Source organism: Ammodytes marinus, assembly GCF_949987685.1.
Source record: "Ammodytes marinus genome assembly, chromosome: 3".
NCBI lineage: Eukaryota > Metazoa > Chordata > Actinopteri > Uranoscopiformes > Ammodytidae > Ammodytes > Ammodytes marinus.
Window position 1 is genome coordinate 24,198,447 of NC_137232.1, and position 24,841 is coordinate 24,223,287.

The window sequence follows — 24,841 nt, forward strand, 5'->3', positions numbered from 1 at the left end:
GACCATCAGACAAAGCTGAGGCACAGTTGACTGCTCATGAATGGATATTGAACAAATTTGAGAAAACTCGTCTCAAGGCTTTCTGAGAGAAGTATTTTGCAGGTCCAGTGCTTCATTAGAGTCATTATTGTGTGGCATTTGTGAGAAACTCACTCACTCAATGAATATTTTTTCAGAGATCTTTTCATTAACTCGTCCACTACCATGTCCAGATATTCATGCTGCTGTGTTTGCGCCCAGTGTGTGTGGAGCTCTCCAAACTGATTTGAATGGGTTGTCCGACAGCTCTATGCTACACATGGTGTGCAATTGCTTTTTTGTGGCTTGAAGAGCCGGCTAGCCTATCCAACAAATCCTCTCTGGCCAGAGACCATTTACACGGTGGCTTTGCTCACTTTAGACCGTCATCCTGCCAGACACTGCACCGCGGTTGTTCATAGCAAAGCCAGCAAACCACATCTCCTGTTCTTATAGCCAACTTCTGCTCAGCTTTGCTCTCAGAACTTTGGACACCAGTGTCTTTTTTTCAGAGGGCACATAGGATAGGGGTTTATTTTCTACCTGGGTGACTGTGTTCTTATTGTGATAAGCATTTATGTCTTAGAAAAAAATATTAAAGACCTGTCTAGTAAAATCGAGTAAACAAATTTGTGTTTGAAGGTAGAACACATAAAATAAGTGAGTGGGTCCAAATTTTTTTTAAACATCATATTGATAATCGGTGGGGCATTAATGTGTAGCCGCACAGTTTTCATGGTAATGTACTGCCGTAAAACAAAACACTGTATTTATATATTCCTAAGGAGGAACTAAATAATAAATGTCTTCTTTAAATCCTTGAGATCAGTTGATTAAGTCATCCTCTACACATTCCATGCACTATTACACATCATTTTATAAAACAGGTTTTCCTTTTCTTTTAATCATAGCAATGATTGTGATTAAAGTTTCATCCGCTTTAAAGTATAAGCGTAGTTTCATTTTGTCGAAGGCACTGCAATCTCTAACAATTAGAGATAAAATCACTGTTTATAATAACCAGAATTGTCCTTCAACACTGCCTGGCTCTGGGTCTACATGTAAACAGTTTGCTACATGGATTAACAGGACGGCAACGTTTTTCCCCACTAGTTTTCAAGCAGAGTTCATTCATGACCTTCTAGAAAATCTCAAATACAAGTCCACTTGTTAGTCTTCATCAGCAGATGAAGGATGATTTGTCATGGTGATAGCTCAGTTGTCATTGCCTTTCCTTTTTTTCACATGCAACGAGGTTCAAGCACCATTTTTCTTTGTTTTTCATTTACAAATAACTCCACAGGTTTTTTATATTTTATTTCACATCATGTAAAATCCATGCCTTTGTGTATTGCCACACCATGGCTAGCTTGTAGTGTTGTGTCCTGTGGCTCAACTTTTCACTTTATCACTTTTTAATCCGATGCCTCTGATGAGAAAGTTGTGTTGAGATTAGTTTTGAATTGAGAATTCCCCCTGCAATTCAACAAGACCTGTCAAGCACCAGCAGCAGGAAGGGTCTGTTGCTTATTTTCCAAACTGAAATCATCGCCTGGCCCATTTTTATTTCATAACCAACTGAGCACAATCTTGGCAGACACATTAAGGGACCTTCGTTCTGCCGCCGTCGATATTACAAACACGCCTGTCCTTTGCTTCTTTAATTTTACACTATTCTCCTCCTAATGATTTGGTGTTTCGCCGTTCCTTTCACCCTGCTGTAGTTCTACAAAAATGTGCAATGCTTAACTTTGGGGCTTTCCTCTAATACCTGCCATTACTGCCCTTACACAAGCTCCCATCACTCTTGTCTCCTTACTCTCACCTCGCTTAATGTTGTCATGTGTGTCCTCTGGTTCCTTATTTTTCTCATTTCATACTTACACCTGTCTGTTTCATGACGTGTCCCTCCATCAACCATTCATAAGTAAACTATTAGAAAGAAAGGGGGAAATGGTATTAAAAAGTATGTTCCCTCTCTCTCTCTCTCTCTCTCTCTTTCTCTGCCTCTCCTTAATCACCCTCCATCAGCCTCACACCCAATCTCTATGTCTGAGTGCATAGTGGTATTCGTTCTGCTGTGTCAGTATTGTTCTGCTTGGGGGGTCAGCTTATGGTTCAGCTCTCCACTGTAATTGGGCTTTAAAAGCACTATATGGAAATTCAATCGTTATCCAGCCACAAGCAACGCTGTTTTGGCAGCAAGTTACGCATTATTGGTCACAACCAGTAATCAGATCTGATTAAGCAAGAGTTGATCTGCATTTTGTCTGGCCATCTGGAGGAGGGGCCTCTTCACTGTGATATGTTTTATGAATCGGGGGGAAATGTAAGCAGCGGCTTGTTTATTCATAGCAGTGCAGGAGCAGCACGGTGCCTACATTCCTCAGACACTCACAGCTCAGTATTTTTTTCAGATTCCCTTTTGAGAAAAAGACTAAATGCATTGATATGTGATGCAAATTAGCTTTTTTTCTATGCTACCTTCAACACAGTAGGACTTTAGCCCGCAGCCGAATCCAATTCCCCCTCCGACACTTATTTTACTTTTTTAGGCTCTCCACTCGACATCATTAGGAGCCCAAGGAAGAAACTATCAAATTTGTTTTTGAGTGGAATTTGAGAAATCCTACAAAGAACTCCCTCTGTGTAGATTCAATTTCTGTTTTGGTTTTATGTATTTGTGTTTATCCGTCTGTGTGTTTGAAAGTCTAAGGAATTATATTTTTTAAAGGTTTAATGGCAGTTGCTCAGCTGAAGAAGTCTCAGAAGTGAAACCACATCATCCCCTTAAATATTTACTTCCATTTCTTGACTTTAAAGGAGCTTTAATGCCTGTGTCGAACCTGAGTTTATAAACTTCTTGTGCAACTTAATGACCAGGTCGAAAGTCCTATATTGCAATTTCAAATTCTTAATGTCAAAATACTGTAGATGATTTTATTTTGTTTAAAAATGGGTTTAATCATATTTTTGACATTTCTGTACTGCAAATATTAATTGGCAGACATATGCACATCTGTGATGAGCTAATATTAACCAATTTTCACTACACTATAATAATTGTAATCATGTAAAACTCATGAGAAGATAATTTTTTCCAGAGCTGTATATGTAGTTAACTTTGAGTCTCTGAATTATTACATAGGGCCTGCCATACAGTATTTATTTAAGGATACGTATGATGAATTTTTTTTCTTACAAGTGCTTTGTCTTTATGCATGTTACTACATACATTTATTAATATACCTTATGGATGAATTTAATTCAAATGGTGAATAATAGGAAATGACAACATTATAACATATTGTTTCAGGTATCTGTGTGCCTGTGCATACAGGCGCACACATCTGTAGTAACAAGTGCTTCAAAGAATGTTGTTGTTTAGCTCGGTGTCAGGATTCCTCTGTTTAGACAGAATCACAGGTGCTTCTTCTCTCTCTGCATGATCATAATTAGAGGAGCACAGCTGTCACCTGCACCCCATGCTGACCCTTTTCTCAAAACACTATTGGTCTGTCACGTCAAGGCCGCCGTGGGCCAACTGCCGCGTGCATATCCAAATCCACCATCTTGTCAACATTAAGCAGTCTTTTGATATAATCTCTGAGGGAAATGGGTCATTCCCATGGTGAGCAGCAATCAAAATGGATTTCAATTAAGCTGATTGTTGCATTCATGGGCATTAAAAGGGACTCTACAATGTGTTGCTTTTGTTTGGTCTTTTAGTCAGCTGTGTCAAGTTAGGAGCAGAGTTGCATTGTGTGTGCAAGGAGACAAACCGCTGCTATTTCTCAAACAGCTGCTCACTTGATTAATGCACTGCCTTTTTCACTCTGAACTGAAACTCATTAAGAAAATTCAAGTATTTTGTCTCTCCATCAACATGTTTGTTTTCTACTCAAGGCCAGGTTCTCTAAGATTTGTTGGCCAACTGTTTACTCAATTGTGTTGTGTAAAGTTGAGCTGGGCTTTGTTTGGGTGGTGTAAGTCAAACATTTGGCTAGATTCCCAGAACTGCAGATTAAGCCCACTTTTACATAAATAAACACTTTCCCAATTAAAGCTCCCTGTAGACAATTCTTGATACAATGTTGCAAATATTTTACCATAAGCACAGATTTGCTGTGGGCATTGAAGGCCATATTTTCTAATACATTTTACTCAATTTAATCAGGTATGAGACTTGACACAGCTCCCCTAATCAAATTAGTGGTTGCTTTTGTTATCCTCCATGCTAACAATAATAGCAGCACAGCTGGTAGTGTAACAAGGGAGTTTAGAAGCAGTTCTTTATCTTTTCACAAAGACATTTTCTCTGAAACAGAGCATTGGAGTGGGGAATAGGCCTCTCTGGAGAAAAGGAACTTTTTTCTCTCTGAACTGGCGGATCAATGAGATAGAGATCTCGTGGTCAATGTTCTACTCGCCTAAAAGGCACCATGGGATCTGCAGCTCACTTCATCTTTATCACTGGTCTGCTTGTGCTCTGACCGCAGGGACTTGATGCAGGATCATTACTTGCACAAATACAGATCTGGCTGTATGGGATGAGCTATCAGCTGGGGAGCGAGGTTGTTGGAATGGCGGCCTCGCAGCTTCTGCTATCTCCCAGTCTCTCATAGCCTCCCTTTCCCCTCTTACAGATTTTCTTTTGCCTTTTATGAATGCCAACAGCTGGTGTCCCAAATCCCCCATAATCCTTTGGGTTCGAAGGTAGAAATAATAGACTACCACCTGCACTCTCTACCTCCTGCCACCCCAAAAACACCATCCACTCATTCGCATTCCAGCCTTGGCACTGCACTTGCTGACTGATGGACAATGTCTCCAGCAGCATCTGTTCTCTAATACTCAGTGGCCAACATAATTCTCTGGCTTGCCGTATGCTCCATCCAGCCAGGCTTCATACTCTGTGTTCTGCTGTTTGTTGGTTTTCTCATGAACTCCAAACTGACTAGCTGTGTCCAATTTTTGTTGAAGGTAAGAAGAGCTGTTCTCCGTATGGCTTCAGCAGACCTTCTATTGAGCTCAATGAGACTAAATGGCCGCTCTCCACTTGGCTGCAGTGCTAAGTGTTTTCAAGGACAGTTCAGTCATTCTGCCAAGCATGTGTTGTGTACAAATTGATGGCCAGGTCAGCATGGTTACGTAATGCAAATGAGTCACTTGAAACACCAACAGTGCTAATGTTAACATCCCTTCAGTAATGCCTGACATGTTCCAATACCCATAAAAGTGCACTGATACATTATTAAACTGTTTTGTACTGCTGCCCCTCTGAGTCCAGGCCAACAGATGTAGCTGCTGATTATGTATCTGCTCTCCATATGGCACTATTACACATCCACTTCCTCATTACCTCCCCTCACTCCCCTCTTGGCAGGCTCCAGTTGGGTTCACAGTGGACAGGTAGCATAGTGACTTGGGCACTTGTCAAGTCAACAACCGAGACAAACCAGAGCGTGTTTGTCTTGACGGAAGGGAAATTAACTTTCACCTTCACTCCAGCTCAGCAACGGTCTCGTCACTAATGCATGGTCAGATTTGAAATCACCCCTCTCAAATGTAACCTTGAATTTTCCACTGAAGAGTGGTTATTACCAGAGGTTATTGGTAAGCTTCTGCAATGCAATATTTTTGAAAAACCATGTCAGTTCCCAAAAAGCAGCCAAGAGCGCATCACAAGCTTGGCAGTTAGCAAATGTGCCGGTTGATATAATTCCTAAAGTTTTAATAGCTTATCAAAGCAGACCAGAGTGCAATAGGGTAATTAAGGCAGGTAAACACATTTTAATTGTAGTGAGGTATTTTTGCAGCAAACTAAAGTGCTTTCTTTTCCCAACCGCTCATTGCAGCGTACAGAAGTGTGTGTGTGTGTGTGTGTGTGTGTGTGTGTGTGTGTGTGTGTGTGTGTGTGTGTGTGTGTGTGTGTGTGTGTGTGTGTGTGTGTGTGTGTGTGTGTGTGTGTGTGTGTATGTGTGTGTGTGTGTGTGTGTGTGTGTGTGTGTGTGTGTGTGTTACTTGTGCAAAGCCTGTGTCCCGTGAGATCATCCTTATTAAACACCTGTCAAACCCCTGCCAGCCTTTCTGTCACACTGCAGGAAACACATACACATACAGTCATATGAAAAAGTTTGGGAACCCCTCTCAGCCGGCATTATAATTGACTCTGCTTTCACAAAAAAAATATAAAAGTGGTATGTCTTTAATTTACCAGGAACAGCTAAGTACTGGGATGTTTTCCAAACAAAGATTTTTTGAAAAGCAGTATTTGGTTGTATGAAATAAAATAAAATGTGAAAAACTGGCTGTGCAAAAATATAGGAACCCTTGTGGTTTTGTTGATTTTAATGCCTGTAACAGCATGTAAAACTGATGACTTTAAACACAAAGTTGGTTGGATTATGTTGTTAAGCCTTGAACCTCATAGAAATGTCTGTTTAATCATGAGAAAATGTATGTTAGGTGCCTAAATGCAAGTTGCACTTCTCTTTGACTCTCTGCAGAAGTGAGACAGAATGGGATCATCAAAACAGCTCCCAAAAGATCTGAAAAACAAAGATTGTTCATTGTCATGGTTTAGGGGAAGGCTACAAGAAGCTTTCCCAAAGGTTTCAATTGTCAATTTTGACTGTAGGGAACGTTGTCAGGAAATGGAAGGACACAGGCATAGTGGCAGTTAAACCCAGGCATGGCAGACCAAGAAAAAAACAGGAGCGGCATAGGTGGAGGATTGTGAGAATGGTTGCACACAACCCACAGATCATCTCCAAAGACCTGCAAGAACATCTGGCTGCAGATTGTGTATCTGTACATCGTTCAACAATTCAGCGCAATTTGCACCAAAACATCTGCTTTTTATAAAGACCAAATAACTTAATTTTTGTCTCATCAGTCCAAAGTATTTTCTTCCAATATGAAGCTGGCTTGTCTAAATGAGCTTTTGCATACTCCATGCAATTGTATCTGTGGCGTGGGCGCAGAAAGGGCTTCCTTCTCATCACCCGGCCATACAGATGTTTTGGTGCAAATTGCACTGAATTGTAGAACCATGTACAGATACACAATCTGCAGCCAGATGTTCTTGCAGGTCTTTGGAGGTGATCTTTGGGTTGTGTGCAACCATTCTCACAATCCGCCGCATATGCTGCTCTTGTACTTTTCTTGGTCTGCTAGACCTGGGTTTAACTGCAACTGTGCCTGTGTCCTTCCATTCCCTGACAACGTTCCTTACAGTAGAAATTGACAATTGAAACCTTTGGGAAAGCTTCTTGTAGCCTTCCGCTAAACCATGACAATGAATAATCTTTGTTTTTAAGATCTTTTGGGAGCTGTTTTGATGATCGCATTCTGTCTCACTTCTGCAGAGAGTCAAAGAGAAGTGGAACTTGCATTTAGGCACCTAAAATACCTTTTATCATGATTAAACAGACCTTTATATGAGGTTCAAGGCTTAACAACATAATCCAACCAATTTTGTGTTTAAAGTCCTCAGTTTTACATGCTGTTACATGCATTAAAATCAGCAAGACCACAAGGGTTCCCATATTTTTGCACAGCCAGTTTTTCACATTTTATTTAATTTCATAAAACTAAATGCTGCTTTTCAAAAAATCTTTGTTTGGAAAACATCCCAGTACTTAGCTGTTCCTGGTAAATGAAAGACATACCACTTTTATCTTTTTTGTGTGAAAGCAGAGTCAATTATAATGCCGGCTGAGAGGGGTTCCCAAACTTTTTCATATGACTGTAGATACTGTATATACGGACAACAACACATGACCAGGCTAGAGTAAGCAGAGCTTCTGTGTCATACACTCACCCTGAAAATACAAGAGACAGAGTTTTACCTTTTTATGGTTGAAAAACGCAGGGTCATCTGGCAAAAAAAGTTCAAAGCTAGTTCAATGTTCATAATGCAACATGATTTGGTCAGGGTGCTGCTGGGACCTGTCACAAACAATGCAAGCACACATTTCTGATAATTTGGGGACATAAATGCCAGATTTCTACAATTTACAGTAAATTATTATTGGTAAATATGATGAAATGATTGCTTTCCAGCTGTGCTCGTTTTGGTGTTAAGCTTCTGTTACTCAAACATGATTTCCTGAATTGTATTTCACTGTCTTTCTGATCAGTTAGTCCCTATGGTAATCCCCACCAGTGCAGCCACTACTTAGTGTTCGAGGCAAATTTCAGTTGGCGTTCCTTAAAGAGGACCTACGATACTTTTCGACTTTTATGACCTATAAACGTTGTTATAATGATTTATAGTCATGTTTAACCATACTAGAGTATCAAGTAATTACGTACATGCATTTCGACGTATTCCCTGCTAAACGCAAGGGGTGGCTGTGCAGAGCACTAAAAACTATGGCAGCCAGTCGAGCCGAACTTGTTCAAATTTCACCAGATATTTTTGCCATATATGGTCAGGCAAGCTCCCAGGTTGCTATATATAGCAGGGGGTGACAACACTATACCAGTGCTCGCTTAGCTCAGCCGGTAGAGAGATTGTTTACGAAGCAGTAGACCCGCGTTCGCGTCCCGCCCGGGCTGATTCTTTGCAGACATTTAGAATCACGACTTCCCTTCGCAAGGTAACCAATCACAACGGAGTTGGGTTTGCAGGAAGGGGGCGGAGATGGCAGAAGCAAAGTGTTTACAGGGCCTGCTGGATCGCCAAAATAAGAGAAAGAGCTTCCCGAAAATCTACATAGTGTTTTGTGATGTGATTTGTGTCAGGTTGCTCTATAGAAGTTTTTAACAAGAAATTAAGACCAGAAAAGTAGTATAATAGGATCTCTTTAAAGTATTGAATTCCAGAAACCGGCTCTAGTCATGCCATAAAAATGCAGCATAAACAACAACTTCCTGTTCTAGAAGCAAAGTACTGTACTTTGTAAATAATAAATAAGAGCCATTCTGTATTCTGCTTTAACTTGAAATGTATTTGTAGCCCACAGGGACCAAACAATAGCAAAAGCTAAATGCTGATGATGTTGCTGAATCCCCTGAAACTGTATTATAAACTCAAGGGGAGAACATTAGACCGATTGCATTCGACAACAGAATCAAATTGTACCCTGCTAAATTCAATAACACGATTTAATGAGTGCTGATTGCAACCCATTTGCCATCCCTCACTCTCTGTTCATGTCTATTATTATGCACTGGATATTAGTGTGGTTATTTCTTTCTGTCCTGTATACCATTCCCTTTGTCTCAACCTTTTCTGTATGTTGCTCACTTCATTGCCCTCTTCTCCTGTCTGTCAGCCAGACAGACACTTTCTCCTTGTCACTCTCTCCCTTCTCTCCCTTCTTTCTGTCTTTCACTTGCGCTCTGTGTCCCCCTAAACCCACCCATCACACTAGCCTGTCTTTCTCCACAGCAGTCACCATGGTATTTAATTCTATCTACATTGAGGCTACTAGATTATTAAAAGTGGAGCGGATACCTTGGGCTTTATTGTTTGCCAAGCATTTTCTTCCCTTTACAAATTTCCGATTTAATTAGTTTCACAAACCCACACCAATAGCACCCTGGGCAGATGCTTTCAAAGACGCTTCTATTTACAAGTTGTTAACATTGCCTCAAATAGTTGTCTGTGGCTTAGACAAATTGGTTAACATTTGCGAAAGTTACTTGAATGTAACACATTTGGTGATGGTAGCCCTTTTGATTCTTGAATTAGGTTAACGATGTCATGTGATGCTGCTTTAGTTCACTTAAAAAAACTGCAATAGCTACAGAAAATTGAACATGAACATTTAATATTCAGGAATTAAAATTATAGACACGGCCACTAGCTGATTATCATGTTTGCCACAGCATAGCACAGAGACCATACATGGTCCAGCCAGATGCTAGATTTAACCTAGCCCAATATGTTTTTTGTTTGTTTGAACACTTTGGGGCGTTTGAAACAAGCGGTCAATACACATTGTTATTGACATATTATCCCCATGAAACGTCAATTTCAACATCAAGCAGATATAAAGAAAAGATTATTTGCAGATGTGTTTTGCTTGATGAATTTTACGATATTCACTTTCCTTTTACCTCTACTTTCAGTTACTTACTCTGGCTTGTTATTTTCCAAATTCTCTGTCATGATGAGTTGGTAATGTACAATGAGTTTATTAAAGCCTCTCCATTGAAGCTCATTAACTATGTCGGAAAATTCTGATTTACCAATAAAATCCTTCAATCTGAAATAGGCGGTCCAGAGCCCTATGTATGGGGCTCTGGGGCGGACGTAACTCAGTAATTCAACTTTAAAGGTGAAAATAATATCTTATACAGACTCATTACATGCAAAGTGAGATATGTGAAGCCTTTATTTGTTATAATTGTGATTATTATGGCTTACAGTTTATAAAAACCCCAAATTCAAAATCTCAGAAAAATTTGAATATTACATGAAATCAATAAAAAAAGGTTTTTAAATACAGAAATGTCGGCCCTCTAGAAAGTATAATCATGCATATGTACTAAGTACATGGTTTGGGCCCCTTTTGCATGAATTCTTGCCTCAATGCGGCGTGGCATGGATGCTATCAGTCTGTGGCACTGCTGAGGTATTATGGAAGCCCATGTTGCTTTGATAGTGGCCTTCAGCTCGTCTGTATCGTTGGGTCTGGTGTGTATCATCTTCCTCTTGACAATAGTCCATAGTTTCTCTATGGAGTTCAGGTCAGGAGAGTTGTCTGGCCATTCATGCACAGTAATACCATGGTCAGTCAACCAGTTACCAGTGGTTTATGGTACTGTGGGCAGGTGCCAAGTATAGCTGGAAATGGAAATTGTCATCTCCATAAAGCTTGTCAACAGACAGAAGCATGAAGTGCTCTAAAATCTTCTGGTAGATGGCTGTGGTGACTTTGGACTTGATAACACAGTGGACTAACAGCAGCAGATGACATGATACCTCAAATCATCACTGATCCAAATTAAATGTTGCGTTTCATTTGGAAATCAAGGTCCCACAGTCTAGAGGAAGAGTGGAGGGACACAAAATCCAAGGGGCTTGAAGACCACTGTCAAGTTTCAACAGTCAGTGATGATTTGAGGCACCATTTCATATGATGGTGTTGGTCCACTGTGTTATCAAGTCCAAAGTCACCACAGCTGTCTACCAGGAGATGTTAGAGCACTTCATGCTCCTGCCTGTTGACAAGCTTTATGGAGATGCTGAATTACTTTTACCAGCAAGATTTGACACCTGTCCACATTGCCAAAACCACAAGTAACTGGTTGACTGACCATGGTATTACTGTGTTGATTGGCCAGACAACTCACCTGAACCCAATAGAGAAACTATGGAGTACTGTCAAGAGGCAGATGATACAAACCAGACCCAACAATACAGACGAGCTGAAGGCCTCTATCATAGCAACCTGGGCTTCGATAACACCTCAGCAGTGCCACAGGCTGATATTATCCATGCCACCCCGCATTTAGGCAATACTTTGTGCAAAAGGGGCCCAAACCAAGTACTTAGTACATATGCATGATTGTACTTTCTAGAGGGCAGACATTTCTGTATTTAAAATCCTTTTTTTATTGATTTTATGTAATATTCTAATTTTCTGAGATTTTGAATTTGGGGTTTTCATAAGCTGTAAGCCATAATAATCACAATTATAAAAAATAAAGGCTTGAAATATCTCACTTTGAATGTAATGAGTCTATATAATATATTAGTTTCACCATTTAGGTTGAATTACTGAAATAAATGAACTTTTGCACGATATTCAAATTTTTCGAGTTTCACCTGTATATTGATCGTGGCCAGATCCTATATCATTCTAGATGTGGATCTGGATTTCCAGGCTACCGCCTGCTGTCATTGGAAACAAGACTGATTAGAGCAGAGATACAGGAGCAAAGTTTTGGGGATGTAAAAAAAACAAAGCAATGAGCTGGAAGCTACTGAGGGGATCTGCACAGTTGTGATAACTATCAGTTGGTTTTACATTACACATTGTTATTTGATTAATTTTAATTAAAACATATTGATTAGCACAGCTTTAACAATTACCACCAACCCAAATACAGATGAGCACTGTCCATTACAGTTAAAGGCATACTAAACTATTGTTATCTAGATAGAACACTTAAGGTCAAAATCAGCTAATATCTACTCACCATTCGCTACCTGTTCATCATGTGTCTACGCTGAAAAAAGTTGGGTGTTTACACACACAGACTATAAAGCCTGGCTGTCACGTTTTGGGGAACTCAATTATTGCCATGGTTAGTATAAACATAAAAGAACATTCACTGGAGATCGCTTAGTGTGCCTTTAAACAACAAGTCTGTCATTAAATGTGCCAGCTTTGCATTACATTGACTCACTGTAGATTAGAACCCAGGTTTCCTGTCAAACCTGTGTTTACTGCAGAGCTAAACTGAAAGTGATGCAGCTGTCCCTATAAGATCTGCCCTGCAAAGGCTCTTAAAGGAAAGATTTTCTGTTTTTATTTTTGGGATTTAATCGACCGGCAAAGTGACTGATACTAGCTGTTGGTTGCAGATAAGAAGTCTGGCAAGCGACTTTGATGTGGGTGACAACTTGCTGTTAATAACATGGAGATAAAATGTTCAACTCAATTCTTGTTTCAGAACACCACATGAGGAGGATATCGACTTCCTCTGCTTCACAACCAATTAATCATATTTCTCTTACCAGAGGGAAATATGTTTAGGTTTGATGTATACAGAAGGTTCTCTTTTACCAGGCCTTGCTGTCAGCTACATTGAGTCTATACAGCTCCCTGGTGAGTGATAAATGCAAAAAGATAAATTGAAAATACAGCGAGATATATTACAGATGAGCAAAAATGCAAATGTATCCTCTACTTTTGAGGGAAATTATAATGGTATCTAGTTAGATTTTTGCCATTTGAATTGAAGCTGCAGCTTTGGAATTTGATTAAGAATGGAGACTCAGAGAAAAGTAATCCCCTGAAGATGCCAGCATTTATTGCAACATTCAAAAGGATGGAAAAGGACAAAGTTTATGTGTGTGTGTGTGTGTGTGTGTGTGTGTGTGTGTGTGTGTGTGTGTGTGTGTGTGTGTGTGTGTGTGTGTGTGTGTGTTCAATATGCGTGTATTTGTGTAAGCTGCTTTCTAAGCCCCCTGCTGTCTCAGATACAGCCTATCGAAGTGTGTCAGTTTTTTCTAAGGAAGAGTGGTGGGCTATAGCACCAGTCCACGGTGTTGAAAGGGAAGCGGAGAACTCATAGAAATATAGAAATAAGAAAAGGGTATGGTGAGAAAGAGTAGAAATGCAACAGGGAAAGATAATGGACACACACCTGAAGTGGGAGCACATTTCCCCAAGTGCGGTGTACAGCTATTACCCAAGTTCTAGGACTTCTTGAGAAGACCGAATGGCGTTCCAGCTGTGGGCTGTCAGTAGTGGCCGCATCTCCATCCATCCAACCAGACACCCAGAGACTCCATTACACCCTGTTGGCCAGGGATGGAGGAAACCAATCAAGGGTATATATGGGGATGAGGTGGGGAGAGCAATGTATTGGGAGCTGGGAACTACAGTACACACAAGACATGCAATCCGCCATGATGAAGAGGCTCCCCTTTCCTGTTCCTCCTATCGGACCCAGCATGTCCTCACCGCATCCCCTTCAAGCCTCACTGCACTCTATACCGCAATGCCAAGCCAGCTGACCGACACAACACCTGCCACACTCTCTTGTTCACCTGGAGAATGGAAACAGAGATGGATCTCATTGGAGGGCAATAGAAGGAGACATGCGGGAATCGGGGCGGAATGTTATATTGTACACATTTAAAAAAAAAAAAAAAAGATTCCCTTGAAGTTTTTGTAGGCAGCCCCGGTTTGGGATTAGTTGCCGTGCTATGAGAACATTATGAAGCTCCAAGGTTAGCCTATAGCGTGCTTAATTTCCCTACTGACAGTGCACACAAGCCTGTGTAAGACATACCTGTTAGTGCAGTGGGGGTGTTATGATTAATTCATTAGGGGCGGCGAAGGAATACAGATATTTATACAGCTACAACAAATCAAAGCTTTGACAAATACGACAATCAATCTCTCTGAAATTGTATGCCTTGCCATGCGGCCGCAATGGAGGAGTTGTGTATTTATTGATTCTTACCGAAGGCTTTACTAGCTTTCTTTTACTAACTCTGGGCGTCTGATCCTTTCTTTGACTGCAAGCAAAACACATGCATGTTATGGCACAATGTTTATGACCCTAAATGTGTTATTTTCCAAAGCTTAATTCTTCATATATTATTTAGTCTGAGTGAATTGTTTATTTTTGAGTACATTAGTAAACTACTTCCAGATGTACAGACAGTTTGTCTTTAAGTTTATGAACTGTGATACATGTTCTGTTGTTTTGACTTATCCAGCAGCACATTTCACTTTGTCAGTGAGTATCAGGTCAAGATTCAGTTTCAAATCATAAGTGTATGTTTGAATGTACATTTACCACAAACTAGTACAAACCAATTCTCCCACTAAGGTGTTTAAGGAACAGGTACTTGAAGTGTGTAGCCTACCATTAACGACGGTCTGAGCATTTCTTCTTGCTGAGTGGAATAAACAGTAAATGTTTCTCCCTGTTTAATCGTCTTTGTAATATCAGTAATAATGACTGCTCTGGTCTGATATAATAATCTCCTCCCCCCCCAAAAAAAATGTGATCACATTAATCTGGATGTTTGATGAGAATATCATAAAAAATGTCACCTGAACTGCACAGTGAGCTGCGTAACCAACAGTGGCGTTGTAACAGTGGGTGAGGGGGTGTTCTACTGAAGATTCCTATAACAAGGGGTTTGTTCCTGTGGGTGGAACAAACATACATTCTTCATCCTTTTTAAACCAAGCAGGTAGCTTATATGAGCTTCAGTACCTCAGTCGCTGAAAAATATGTGTATTCTGACTATGAACATTACTACAGACCCCTGGGTTATATTCTCTTGCATTTTATCATATTAGATTAAACAGATTTCTAGTAAACTATTCTTTTTTCAGGCTGCTGCTGCTGTTGCTGGCATCGTCCTGCTGTTCACACAAATGTTTCCTCTTGTTTTCTTTATCAATGTTATGCTTGTCCCGTCTACAGAACGTGTGCTGCATTTTAAACACCGACATGGCTGTGAAATGTCAAAAGCACCTGCTGCAAATGATTGAAATTCAACAGAAAGCCCTGACCTCAGCGTCTCTGTGCAGGTGCCCTATGTCAAGGTGGCTCCAGAAGACATTCTGAAGGTTCAGTTCCCCCGGTTCACCACGCTGGACATGAGGCCAACCAACACCGACATCAGCCTGGCTGTGGCGGGCCTTCTCACCTTCTTTAACGGCACCACCGCCTGCCTCATCTGTGCACAGGCCGACTGTGAGTACAGCATTCACACCCACACAACTAAACTACTTAATAATACGCTCCTGGGGAGAATGCACACACGCCTTCCACTACATCTGCCAACAAAAGTGCAAAGATTTTAGCATAATGTCTGGTATCTTTTAACACACGATTACCCCATGGGGATGGATAAAGTATCCATCTATCATAAGCTTCTTGCACACCAATCAAAAGCCACCCTGTGTCATGCTCCCTTCTGAAGCAGCTGCCACACACCACAACTAAAACTCCAGCACAGCAGCATGCGCAACATAGGTTGTCATCGTCCTTAACATAAAATGATAAAAATATAGCATGTTACACTCTCATGTATAATTGGTCTTCAACCTCAAATCTCAGTGTAATGTGTGCAAGACTTTGAAAAAGCCACCTGCAGATGATCAAAACATGTTTTGAAGACAGAAAAGAATGTGATCTGACCTCCTCCTTGTCAAAGGCACTCATTAGATTCCAAAGATACTAAACTGAATGACCTTAAAAAAAGCTTGAAGATCTTCTCAACGGAAGTTATTTTCGTAAATAGATTGGAAGATTAAATCATGACCTGTTCCCACCCTCTTGTAGTCAGCCAAGCAGTAATTACACCTCCCCTAGACAAAGGCACCGCGACCCTGAGTGACACCTCCTAACCTTTTTTCCCAATCAGCACAAGCCTTTGAAGAAAAGGAATAGACTTGAAACATCAGCCATGTGTCAGACAGAGATGGCAGTGAGCCACTGTGAACCGCCCATCCCGCCTATCTCAATTCTCAGTTCTTCTGCCTTTCAACTTCCTCTTTGACGATTTCTCGGTCTTTACTTTGGAGTCTCTTTCATTCATAACCTTTAGGATTAAATGTGCCCCATAAAGCACCTTGTGTATTAAAACAAAGAGTGTTGGGTGTGGGGGTGTGTGTTGGGTGTGTGTGTGGGGGGGGGTTGTGGATTTTAGGGAATTTAGTCAAAGTATATTAATTGTTAACAAATTAATTTGGCATTTGGTTATGAGAAGTATTAATTAAACTTACCAAAATAAAATACAGTTAATGTATTATCTTATCTGGTCACCCAACCCACCTAGACAATCCATAATGGCTGCGAGGGTCCAAAATATATCAGTAGTTGTTTTTCCTTCCAGGTGTTTGTGTACCTGTCAGTCATTCTTCCAATTCTGGGCCTAGGTCCTGTCTCTGTGACATTCATTCCACAGAGAGTTGACTAATACAGCTCTGGCAAGAACAGTGATAACAAGTTAATCTTTTAGGCACCGTCTGACTTTAACATTGGCCAGTTATGAGAAAATAAAACCAAAGTGTTACCGGTTCTTATTGTGTCAGTGGGCTGAGAAAGGACTGGAGAGGAAATAAAAAGAAATTGAATAAGGGAAGATGAGCGATAGATATAGAAAACAAAGGGAGATAAGAGGAGAGGAGGATGGCAGGTGTGGGAGAAGTACTATGCAGTGGTTGGGGTCAGGGAAGGGGAGGAGGTAACAGCACTTGAGTTATACTTTTGCCACAAGAGGTAGACAGTCCAGGAAATGACGTGGCTGTATTGATTGAACCCCCTCATGTGACCCTCATTCGTTCAATAGAAAATGCAGCAAATGGCAGCGTGCCTGGATTTGTGTGTGTGTGTTTGTGTGTGTGTGTGTGTGTGTGCGTGTGCGCGTGCCTGCGTGCATGTGTGTGTTTTTGTGTGCTTGTCTGTGTTAAGGTCTGTTTCCAGCAAAAGCCGAAACCCATTTTGACTTTGGCTCCAGCCCCACCCCTGCTCGTGGGCTCATGCAGTGAGTTGGTCAGTTGGCAGCCTGCTGTCGGTGGATCGTCCACATGTGCCGGCCTCATTAATCACCCATGCCAGTGACAGCCTAATAGAGCGTGGCCAATTCATGAATATTTTCCAGCCATGGTTGAGGAGGCAGCAGTGTGGAGGTGAAGCTGTGCCCAAAGGCACGGTGCACACCAGGACATACACATTAATCTAGCTAACCTCCAATATCGATGGCAGTGTGTGCAGTATAGCAGCCACAGAACTGTAACTCTTGCCCAGAATACTGTCCATGTGGTTGAATTTTTTGACCTGCTGGGTGGCCCCCACATGTTGTATGGCTGTGGCGTTTTGGTAAATGAAAAGAGACATGCACACACACCAACACTGGGCAAACCACACACATTGACATGCATGCTGTTGCTGCACTCCCTGGCGCTGTTCTCCAGCAGTGCACTTTCATTAGTGAGGTGATTGGTGCAGCTGTCAGTAAAGTGAAAGAGAACATCCAATAAGCTCTGAAATCACACTGGAACTGGAACTGCAGTGCAGGTACAGGATATGTATAAGTAACAGTAGCCCTCAAATGTATACAGAGCCTGTGTTTCACCTTTGATAGGCACTGTTGGAGGGCACCGTTTCCAATATCCTATTGTTTCACCGCAGCTCCATAAGTAAACAGAACTTCCACTGCTTGTTATATCACTTTAATCTGCTCGCTTACACATTGAACATCATGCCACATGAATGCTCCTGTTTCTGGTGACTTCTGATCTGATAAATTAAAATGTACTCACAGTTTCTAGGGCTGACCCTCTGTGTTGCACATCACTTACCTGTAATCAGGGTTAGTGAGGCGGAAGAGAAGGCCCAATGACTTGTGAACAGATATGAATATGCAGGTGTGAAAACGACAGGAACATCTTGATGGCAGGGCATGACTTTGATAACACTAATTATACTGTGAGTACCAATGATCCTAATGAAGAATGCAGCGATGTCAAGACTCAAGGTGGTGGTGGTGGTGGCGTGACATTCTTGGGTTAAATCCAGCTGGGTGCTTTTGTGCATTTCATTCTTTCTTGTCCCCTCCAATATTTTATTTCAATCTTACATATTTATTAGATTTGGAATTTGTCACATTAAGTTACACTGATTGTAGCGGCAGCTCTGGCGGTGAGATGTAATTGCTGGCACGCCCATTCGACCTCATCTCCCAGAGTTTCTTTCGGAACTGAACATTGTCGACCGTATGACGTCATCACTCGCGGTCACTTAGTTTTTGACCTCTTTTTCTTTTTCTCTGGACCCATCATTTGAACGGCCGCATTAGATTTTAGCACGGGAAAGTCGCCACAGACACCCAGATCATAATACATGAGCTTTCATCAGTGGGTCATAATCTCAATCACCATTGTTTTTTACTCACTCTTTGATTGATAGTGCTTAACAGAAACATTAAGTAGTTACAAATCTAACACAGTGCAACTTTAAAGACAAAAATAAAAAGCCAGTGACCTTTTATAATAGTATCTGTTGTGAATCACTCTCTAGGGGGCATTTTTACACCACAGCGGTTCAACTGAACTCTACCACCTCTATCCTCTCCTCATGAAGTGTTTTTTCCTTCAAGCTTAGAAACCTACCAATGAAGCTTTTTGCTGCTTCCTGTGTGCCCAATGAAGAATTAATAGGAATGATGTTTGCTGAGAGAACAGGCGTGATCAGCAGGAGCCATTCAAAATAGCCCCCTCACCGAGTGGATAGGCGGATTAAAGTCAGTATGGATGGTTCTACTTGTGTAGTTCTATGGATTCAGGGGAAGGGGGGAATATGCTCAGACGTGCTTTGAATGTGTTGCCACATTATCTTGTCTACAACATTTTAAAGTGATGGCCCGGTGGCGACAAACTCATCAAACCGCCGCCCCACTCTCTGCTCAAGGCTGAATTATGAGTCATCAAAATGTATGACTGTCATCAGGGCGTTTGGGTCGATGTTTAAAGCTTCTTGTGCAACCCAAGGTTTCCTTATAGAAAGTCCACTTGCATCCTGCTGTCAAGGACTTCATATTCAACTGCTGCGTTATATTCATAACAGGTTAAAGTTTTTACACTCTGTGTGGCAGCAGTATTTGCTTTTGGTAAATACAAAATGGGAATACATTGAATGGGTATTGCGAGAAAATTCAACTGTATAAAATGGTATACAGTACTCGGCATAGTTTTGAAGTGTTGTGAATAATAACTAAATATAATTCTTATCTAAAAATCTACGTATGTCTTTCTAAGTCTTAACCCTTAAACCGTCCTATGAAGAAGTGAACACTTAGCAAAATATCCTCACTTTTCGAAAATGTTCTCAAGGTCGTAGACTTGGTCCTCATAAAGTCATACAGTAAGTACAGGCACTCTCACACCTAGGGTACAAATATGTGGAAAATAAGAAATGCGTAGTTTAACAGGACAACATACACGTATAACCCCACAGTACTTGTTTTCTCTGTGTACAATTCTAACAAGAGAAGAGCAACTATTTAATTCAGCTGCATTTATTTTCATTTGACTGAAACTGGTCCATCAGCGAAAACAGTAAAGGAACAACATGGCGAGTGAAAAAAAGTGACTCCCCTTTAAATCCTTTGCAGAACACTAAAGAAAATGTAAGCATTTTTTTCTGTCTGTCATTCTATTTCTGTATGAAAGCATGTAGCTATGTTCTTCAGTCAGCGTGGTCTACGTAGTAAAGCACAGTCTAATGTCATGAATATAAAATTGCCATTAATGCCCTGTGAGAACTCTAAAGAGTGAAGTGAATGCAGGAGACAGACATGAAGAGCAGTTTAGACAGAAGCTATTTCAAACTCATCAAAGTTGTGTTGCGTCCCACTCAAGAGGAAGCTGATCTGACCGCAGCCAGCAGTGAGGCGGATGTCTCCTGAGTGGGCACATGACACAGGTAGTGAGGTACAGGAAGACAAACAGCCACCCTGATGTATTGTCCTAGACACAGGCTGAAAGACAGGCAGACACATAATCGACATAATTGCAGAAGCTATTAGACATGATGCTGGTGACAGAGCTGTACAATGTGCTGTGGAGGAGCTAAGAGTCGGTGTGATAAGTTAAAATTGCCACACCGAAATTGGTCTGTTAGACAGAACCGCTCTGCTGTCGCCATGGCAAAAATCATACAAAGGATCTGTTGACGTCAAAGTGTTATGAGTTTGTGTTGTGAAAAAAAACAAGGACTTCTCTCCAATGTAAAATCCTACTCATATGCTTCTCCTTGGTAATAACAAAAAATAAAGAAACTTGTACGAGTGTGATGAGATCAGCCAAATGTCCAAGGTTGAGGAAGGCAAAATCATCACAACAACATGCCTTGGTTTACTTTTGCTTGTATTCCTTCAGGCCATATTTCCCTCACTGTAACACACCTCACAAATTAGATTAAACTCCCATATGGAAAATTAGCCTAATAACCTCTCCCGTTCTGCTAATATATGGAGGCAAAGTGATGGTAAAATGCTGCCGGGAGCATTTTGATTAAGTTGGCTACGCTTTAATTAGGGCAAATCCCACTTACCTCACCAGAGTCAAACAGCCTATTACCATGGGATGGAGCACAAGAGAATATGCTGAAACATCCGTTTGCGTTCGATGGCTTTACAATTATTGTCATTAGAGGTAATAGGTCCACTTGTTCTGCATGGGGAAGTTTTTTTATGGATTAATTTGGTCTCAAATGTTGCATGAAAACAAACAAGGGGCCTATTGGTTTGCACTTCAAGACACTGTATGCTTATTAGGTTGACACTGCATTACAATATCAACCATACCTGTCTAAATGTGGTTGACTTTCCTTAACTTTTTGGCTTTGCATTTTCTATGACTTTGAGAAAGTAAGTCACTGTAAAGCTCCATCTCCCTCATTACAAGTAACCTTCTTTTGTGCGTGTGTGTGTGTGTGTGTGTGTGTGTGTGTGTGTGTGTGTGTGTGTGTGTGTGTGTGTGTGTGTGTGTGTGTGTGTGTGTGTGTGTGTGTGTGTGTGTGTGTGTGTGTTTGTGTGTGTCTGACCCGCAGGCTTATTAAACCTGGAGCAGCTCCTGAGGCAGTTCCTCATTTCTAAAGAGACTCTGTCGGTGCGCATGCTTGATGACAGCCATGACCCAACCCCTGTTCTGAAGGAGATACGAGATGACAAGACGGCCACCATAATAGTCGATGCCAACGCCACAATGTCACATATCATTTTGGAACGGGTTAGTATGTTCACATGATGGCTGTGTTCATTGTTTGCTCTGATAACTTGCTTTCCCCTGATACTAAAAAAAAATCCTAAAATCCAAATCTACATTGTTGTTATATATCTCAAAACTAACTGAAAGAATCCCAGTGCCAAGAAGTCTTCAAGGATTAAAGTCAATGTATATGTATAGAATGATTTATTTTAACTGTAAGAAATTGGTAAATCCTCAGTTTTGACCTGAATAGTTGAAGGTTGAATTTGCCACTCTGCTCAGTAGTGAGCAGAACATATAAAAGATTTTTTTTTTTAAATGATCGACACATATATTTTCCGTCTTGAATCACAGGACAGAGTATATGAATTAATGCACTTTTGCCAGTGGACACAGTGTTTGAAAGTAAAAAATATAGCACCGGAATAAAAGGGTAAATTAATGGAGATAATCTTGTTTGACGAACTTGTTACACCAAATTTAACGACTGAGAACGTTAAATCAAGTTATATTCCACTCAAATCGGAATGTGTAGCCAAGTGGCTTAGTGACTCATAAAATGAAGGAGTCCCTTTGTCCACTTTCTAATATATGGTGTATTTCAATGAATTTAAAAAAGATGTCCTTTAGGTCAGTGAAGCAAATTAAGTGGACAGATTTGATTATGTTCTTCCGATATTTTATCCATCTGTTGGTTACTTCTCTAAAAACACCTTTTACATAAAAAACGTAATTGCAAATGTGGATATGCAAAGACTTAAAGTTCATTGTGTGGGAAAAACAACTTTCTGACGGCATCACTGGGAACTAGTTCTGTCTGTACCATAACAGAAGGACCTTTATGTATTTTTCTCTGCTAATGATGACACATACAGTACCACTAATTAAGTGTTTTAAGAACATTATTAAGACCTCTAACACTTTGCGTCGGAGATGATGCTGAAGCACCTCCTGATTGCAGTCTTGTGTTTGTAGCGAGCATTGATAGCATTAGTGAATGTGCTAGTTTGAAGTGAGTAAGTGAAGGGGTTTGGCAGAAGCATAACGCCTCTTGGTAATTAAACACAGCTTGTTATTTCTCAAAGACGATGGATGGGTGGCTTGAGTGGAGGTGAGAATAGCTATGACAGGAAGTGGGTGGAAGGAGAGACATTTCTGTTGATTTGCACCTCTTCCTCCCTCATTCTCTCCATTAGTCTCTTTTCAGTTTCAATGTCCCAACTCAATCAAGTGCTCGGGTTTCGGCAGTGGTCATCCTGTTACCATGGCAACCCTGGCAACCCCGGGCCACGGAGCAGAGGGAGATGACGATGGGATGTCTCTCTTTTTTTCAGTTTTTCGCTGTCCCTCTTCTCCGTCTATCTGTCATTTCAGTTTCAATATGGAGTTCGTCATTTTTTCTCACTCTCTGTTCTCTGCCCAAATGAAGTGGGAGACAATTTCACTTTGTTTGTGCACATGTCCCCTCCCCTGTTTGGTCTTGGATACCCATCCATCCGTCTATCTCTCACTCTTTTGTCTCCTTTATGTGTCACGCTGTCTGTCAAGAGACGATCCTGCAGCAGGGGCGGTGTGGAAAGTTGGCAGTCCCGCCTATCATGTGGAGTTGCCTGGTTGCCAAACGTATCAAAGCTGCACACCAGCAATATTTGCCAGTCTCCGATGATGATAAGAGTGTCCAGCTTTTTCTAAGGGGACAGAATTGTTCTTTTGTTATACGACACATACCCCCTTATTTGTCTGTTTACATCTTACTTCAAACCCTGGTCAGACAAAGGTCTCCCTCTCTGAGGCTTTAGCATTCAGAGGGGTTTAGGTCAGCACTGTTAGCACTCTGAATGTAATCTGCTTCAGTCAGACTGTTGTGCACAACTGTAAAGGACCAGAGTGGGATAGATTGTGAGGCCAATATACTGTATGGTGGCAGTGCAAACCGGGTGTGCTGTCTGACCAAAAGCTGCATTCGAACCACAAGGAGATTGAGAAGTACAACAAAAAAATGGTGAAACTACAGCGAAAGCTGCTGGTATGAAGTCAATATGACTCTCAGCAGAGTATTTCTCTATCAGTTAAAGCAGAGAGACCCGAGAGAGACGCTCAGCTCTCAGAATAGGCGAGCCTCCTGAGGTAAAGGGGAGCGTCGCTGCAGACGTGCCTCCGACGGGCATCAACAGTGCGTCTGAGGTTGGATATGTGGCCGCTCTAGGTTGGTTACATGGTCGGTGAAAAAAAGTCAGACACAGACGCAGTAGACGCACAGTAGAGGTAGGATGTGTGTGGAGGCCGTGACACGCTCTACCTGCTGTAGCTCCTCCCTCCGAACCACAGTTTGTGTCTTTTCAACTAGTGTCTTTTCGGTCTTTCCTCCTATCCTTGCTGTCTTAGCGGTGTAAACAGTTGTTGTTAAACAGGAAATTGGACATTTAGGGGTTGATTGTAGACATTGCTGTTTGTTGGCTGCCATAGTGCCAAAGATTGCTAGGGTCGTGAACGCTCACGCAACTGACGCAACAACGTCGGTGCCAAAGTGAATGGACAGTCCCAACAGCCAATAAGAACGGAGAATCTGATTGGTCAAAGTGTACATGAGCAGTGACAATTTTTGGGGGCGGCATACAGAGGAAGGGGAGAGAAAAGTGATGAGCAGATATTCTCAGACCACTTCACCTACATATGGCTGAATGGCTAATATGACATTTTTGCCAAATATTACAGTGAAAAAGTTACTCAACCCAGCTTCAAGAACAAGTTACAAAATGGAAAATTATGTAGTGTTTTGAAATATAATTTTCCGCATGGATGTACAGTTAAACCAAAGTAAAAAAAATCTCAACCCCTCTGTGCAACTAGCTAGCTTTACGTACTCTGTGTTAAGGGCAGATGCTAACGAACATTTTAATTACCTTACATGGTCATTATGCTTAAAGGCCTACTTCACCGGTTGGAATATGAAGGTGTATTGAACTCGGAGATCCTATTTAGTATAAATGTGCAAAAAAAATTAAATCGGATCGTCTTAGCCTGAGAAAAGGCAGAAAGAGTGTTTTATGGTCTCACTGTCTAACCCTACAGTTTCCTTACTGTGACATCACAGTAAGGGTTAGGATTAACAGGACAGCTGGGCCAAGGGAAGACTAAGGGAAGACTGAGGGAAGAAAAACCTCATTCATTATATTATAATAGTTATTTTATAATGATAGAACGCTGGTTCCGTATGGGTGAAGTATTCCTTTAAGTTTCAGAGTAATAGTGCACTAAATATACTGAATAAGTTGTGTTCATAATAATTGGTGCCTTTCTCCTTCGTACCATTTAATTATTCATGCTTCTGCAGAAAATTTAAAAATGTATATTCCACAACTGAGATATCATATGACACACCAACTTAATTGCCC

At 41.1% G+C, this 24,841-nt stretch overlaps 1 protein-coding gene across 1 annotated transcript in view; it reads left to right on the forward strand.

Annotated features, from left to right (window-relative positions):
• The window catches only part of grik4 (glutamate receptor, ionotropic, kainate 4), a gene marked incomplete at both ends in the record, with an annotated part of 146,733 nt that overhangs the window by 53,985 nt on the left and 67,907 nt on the right, over positions 1–24,841 (forward strand). Inside the window, 2 exons of the mRNA XM_080024819.1 lie at positions 15,261–15,426; positions 21,289–21,467. Of these exons, the coding sequence (XP_079880945.1) occupies positions 15,261–15,426; positions 21,289–21,467 (345 nt within the window). The remainder of the gene's footprint in view (positions 1–15,260; positions 15,427–21,288; positions 21,468–24,841) is intronic.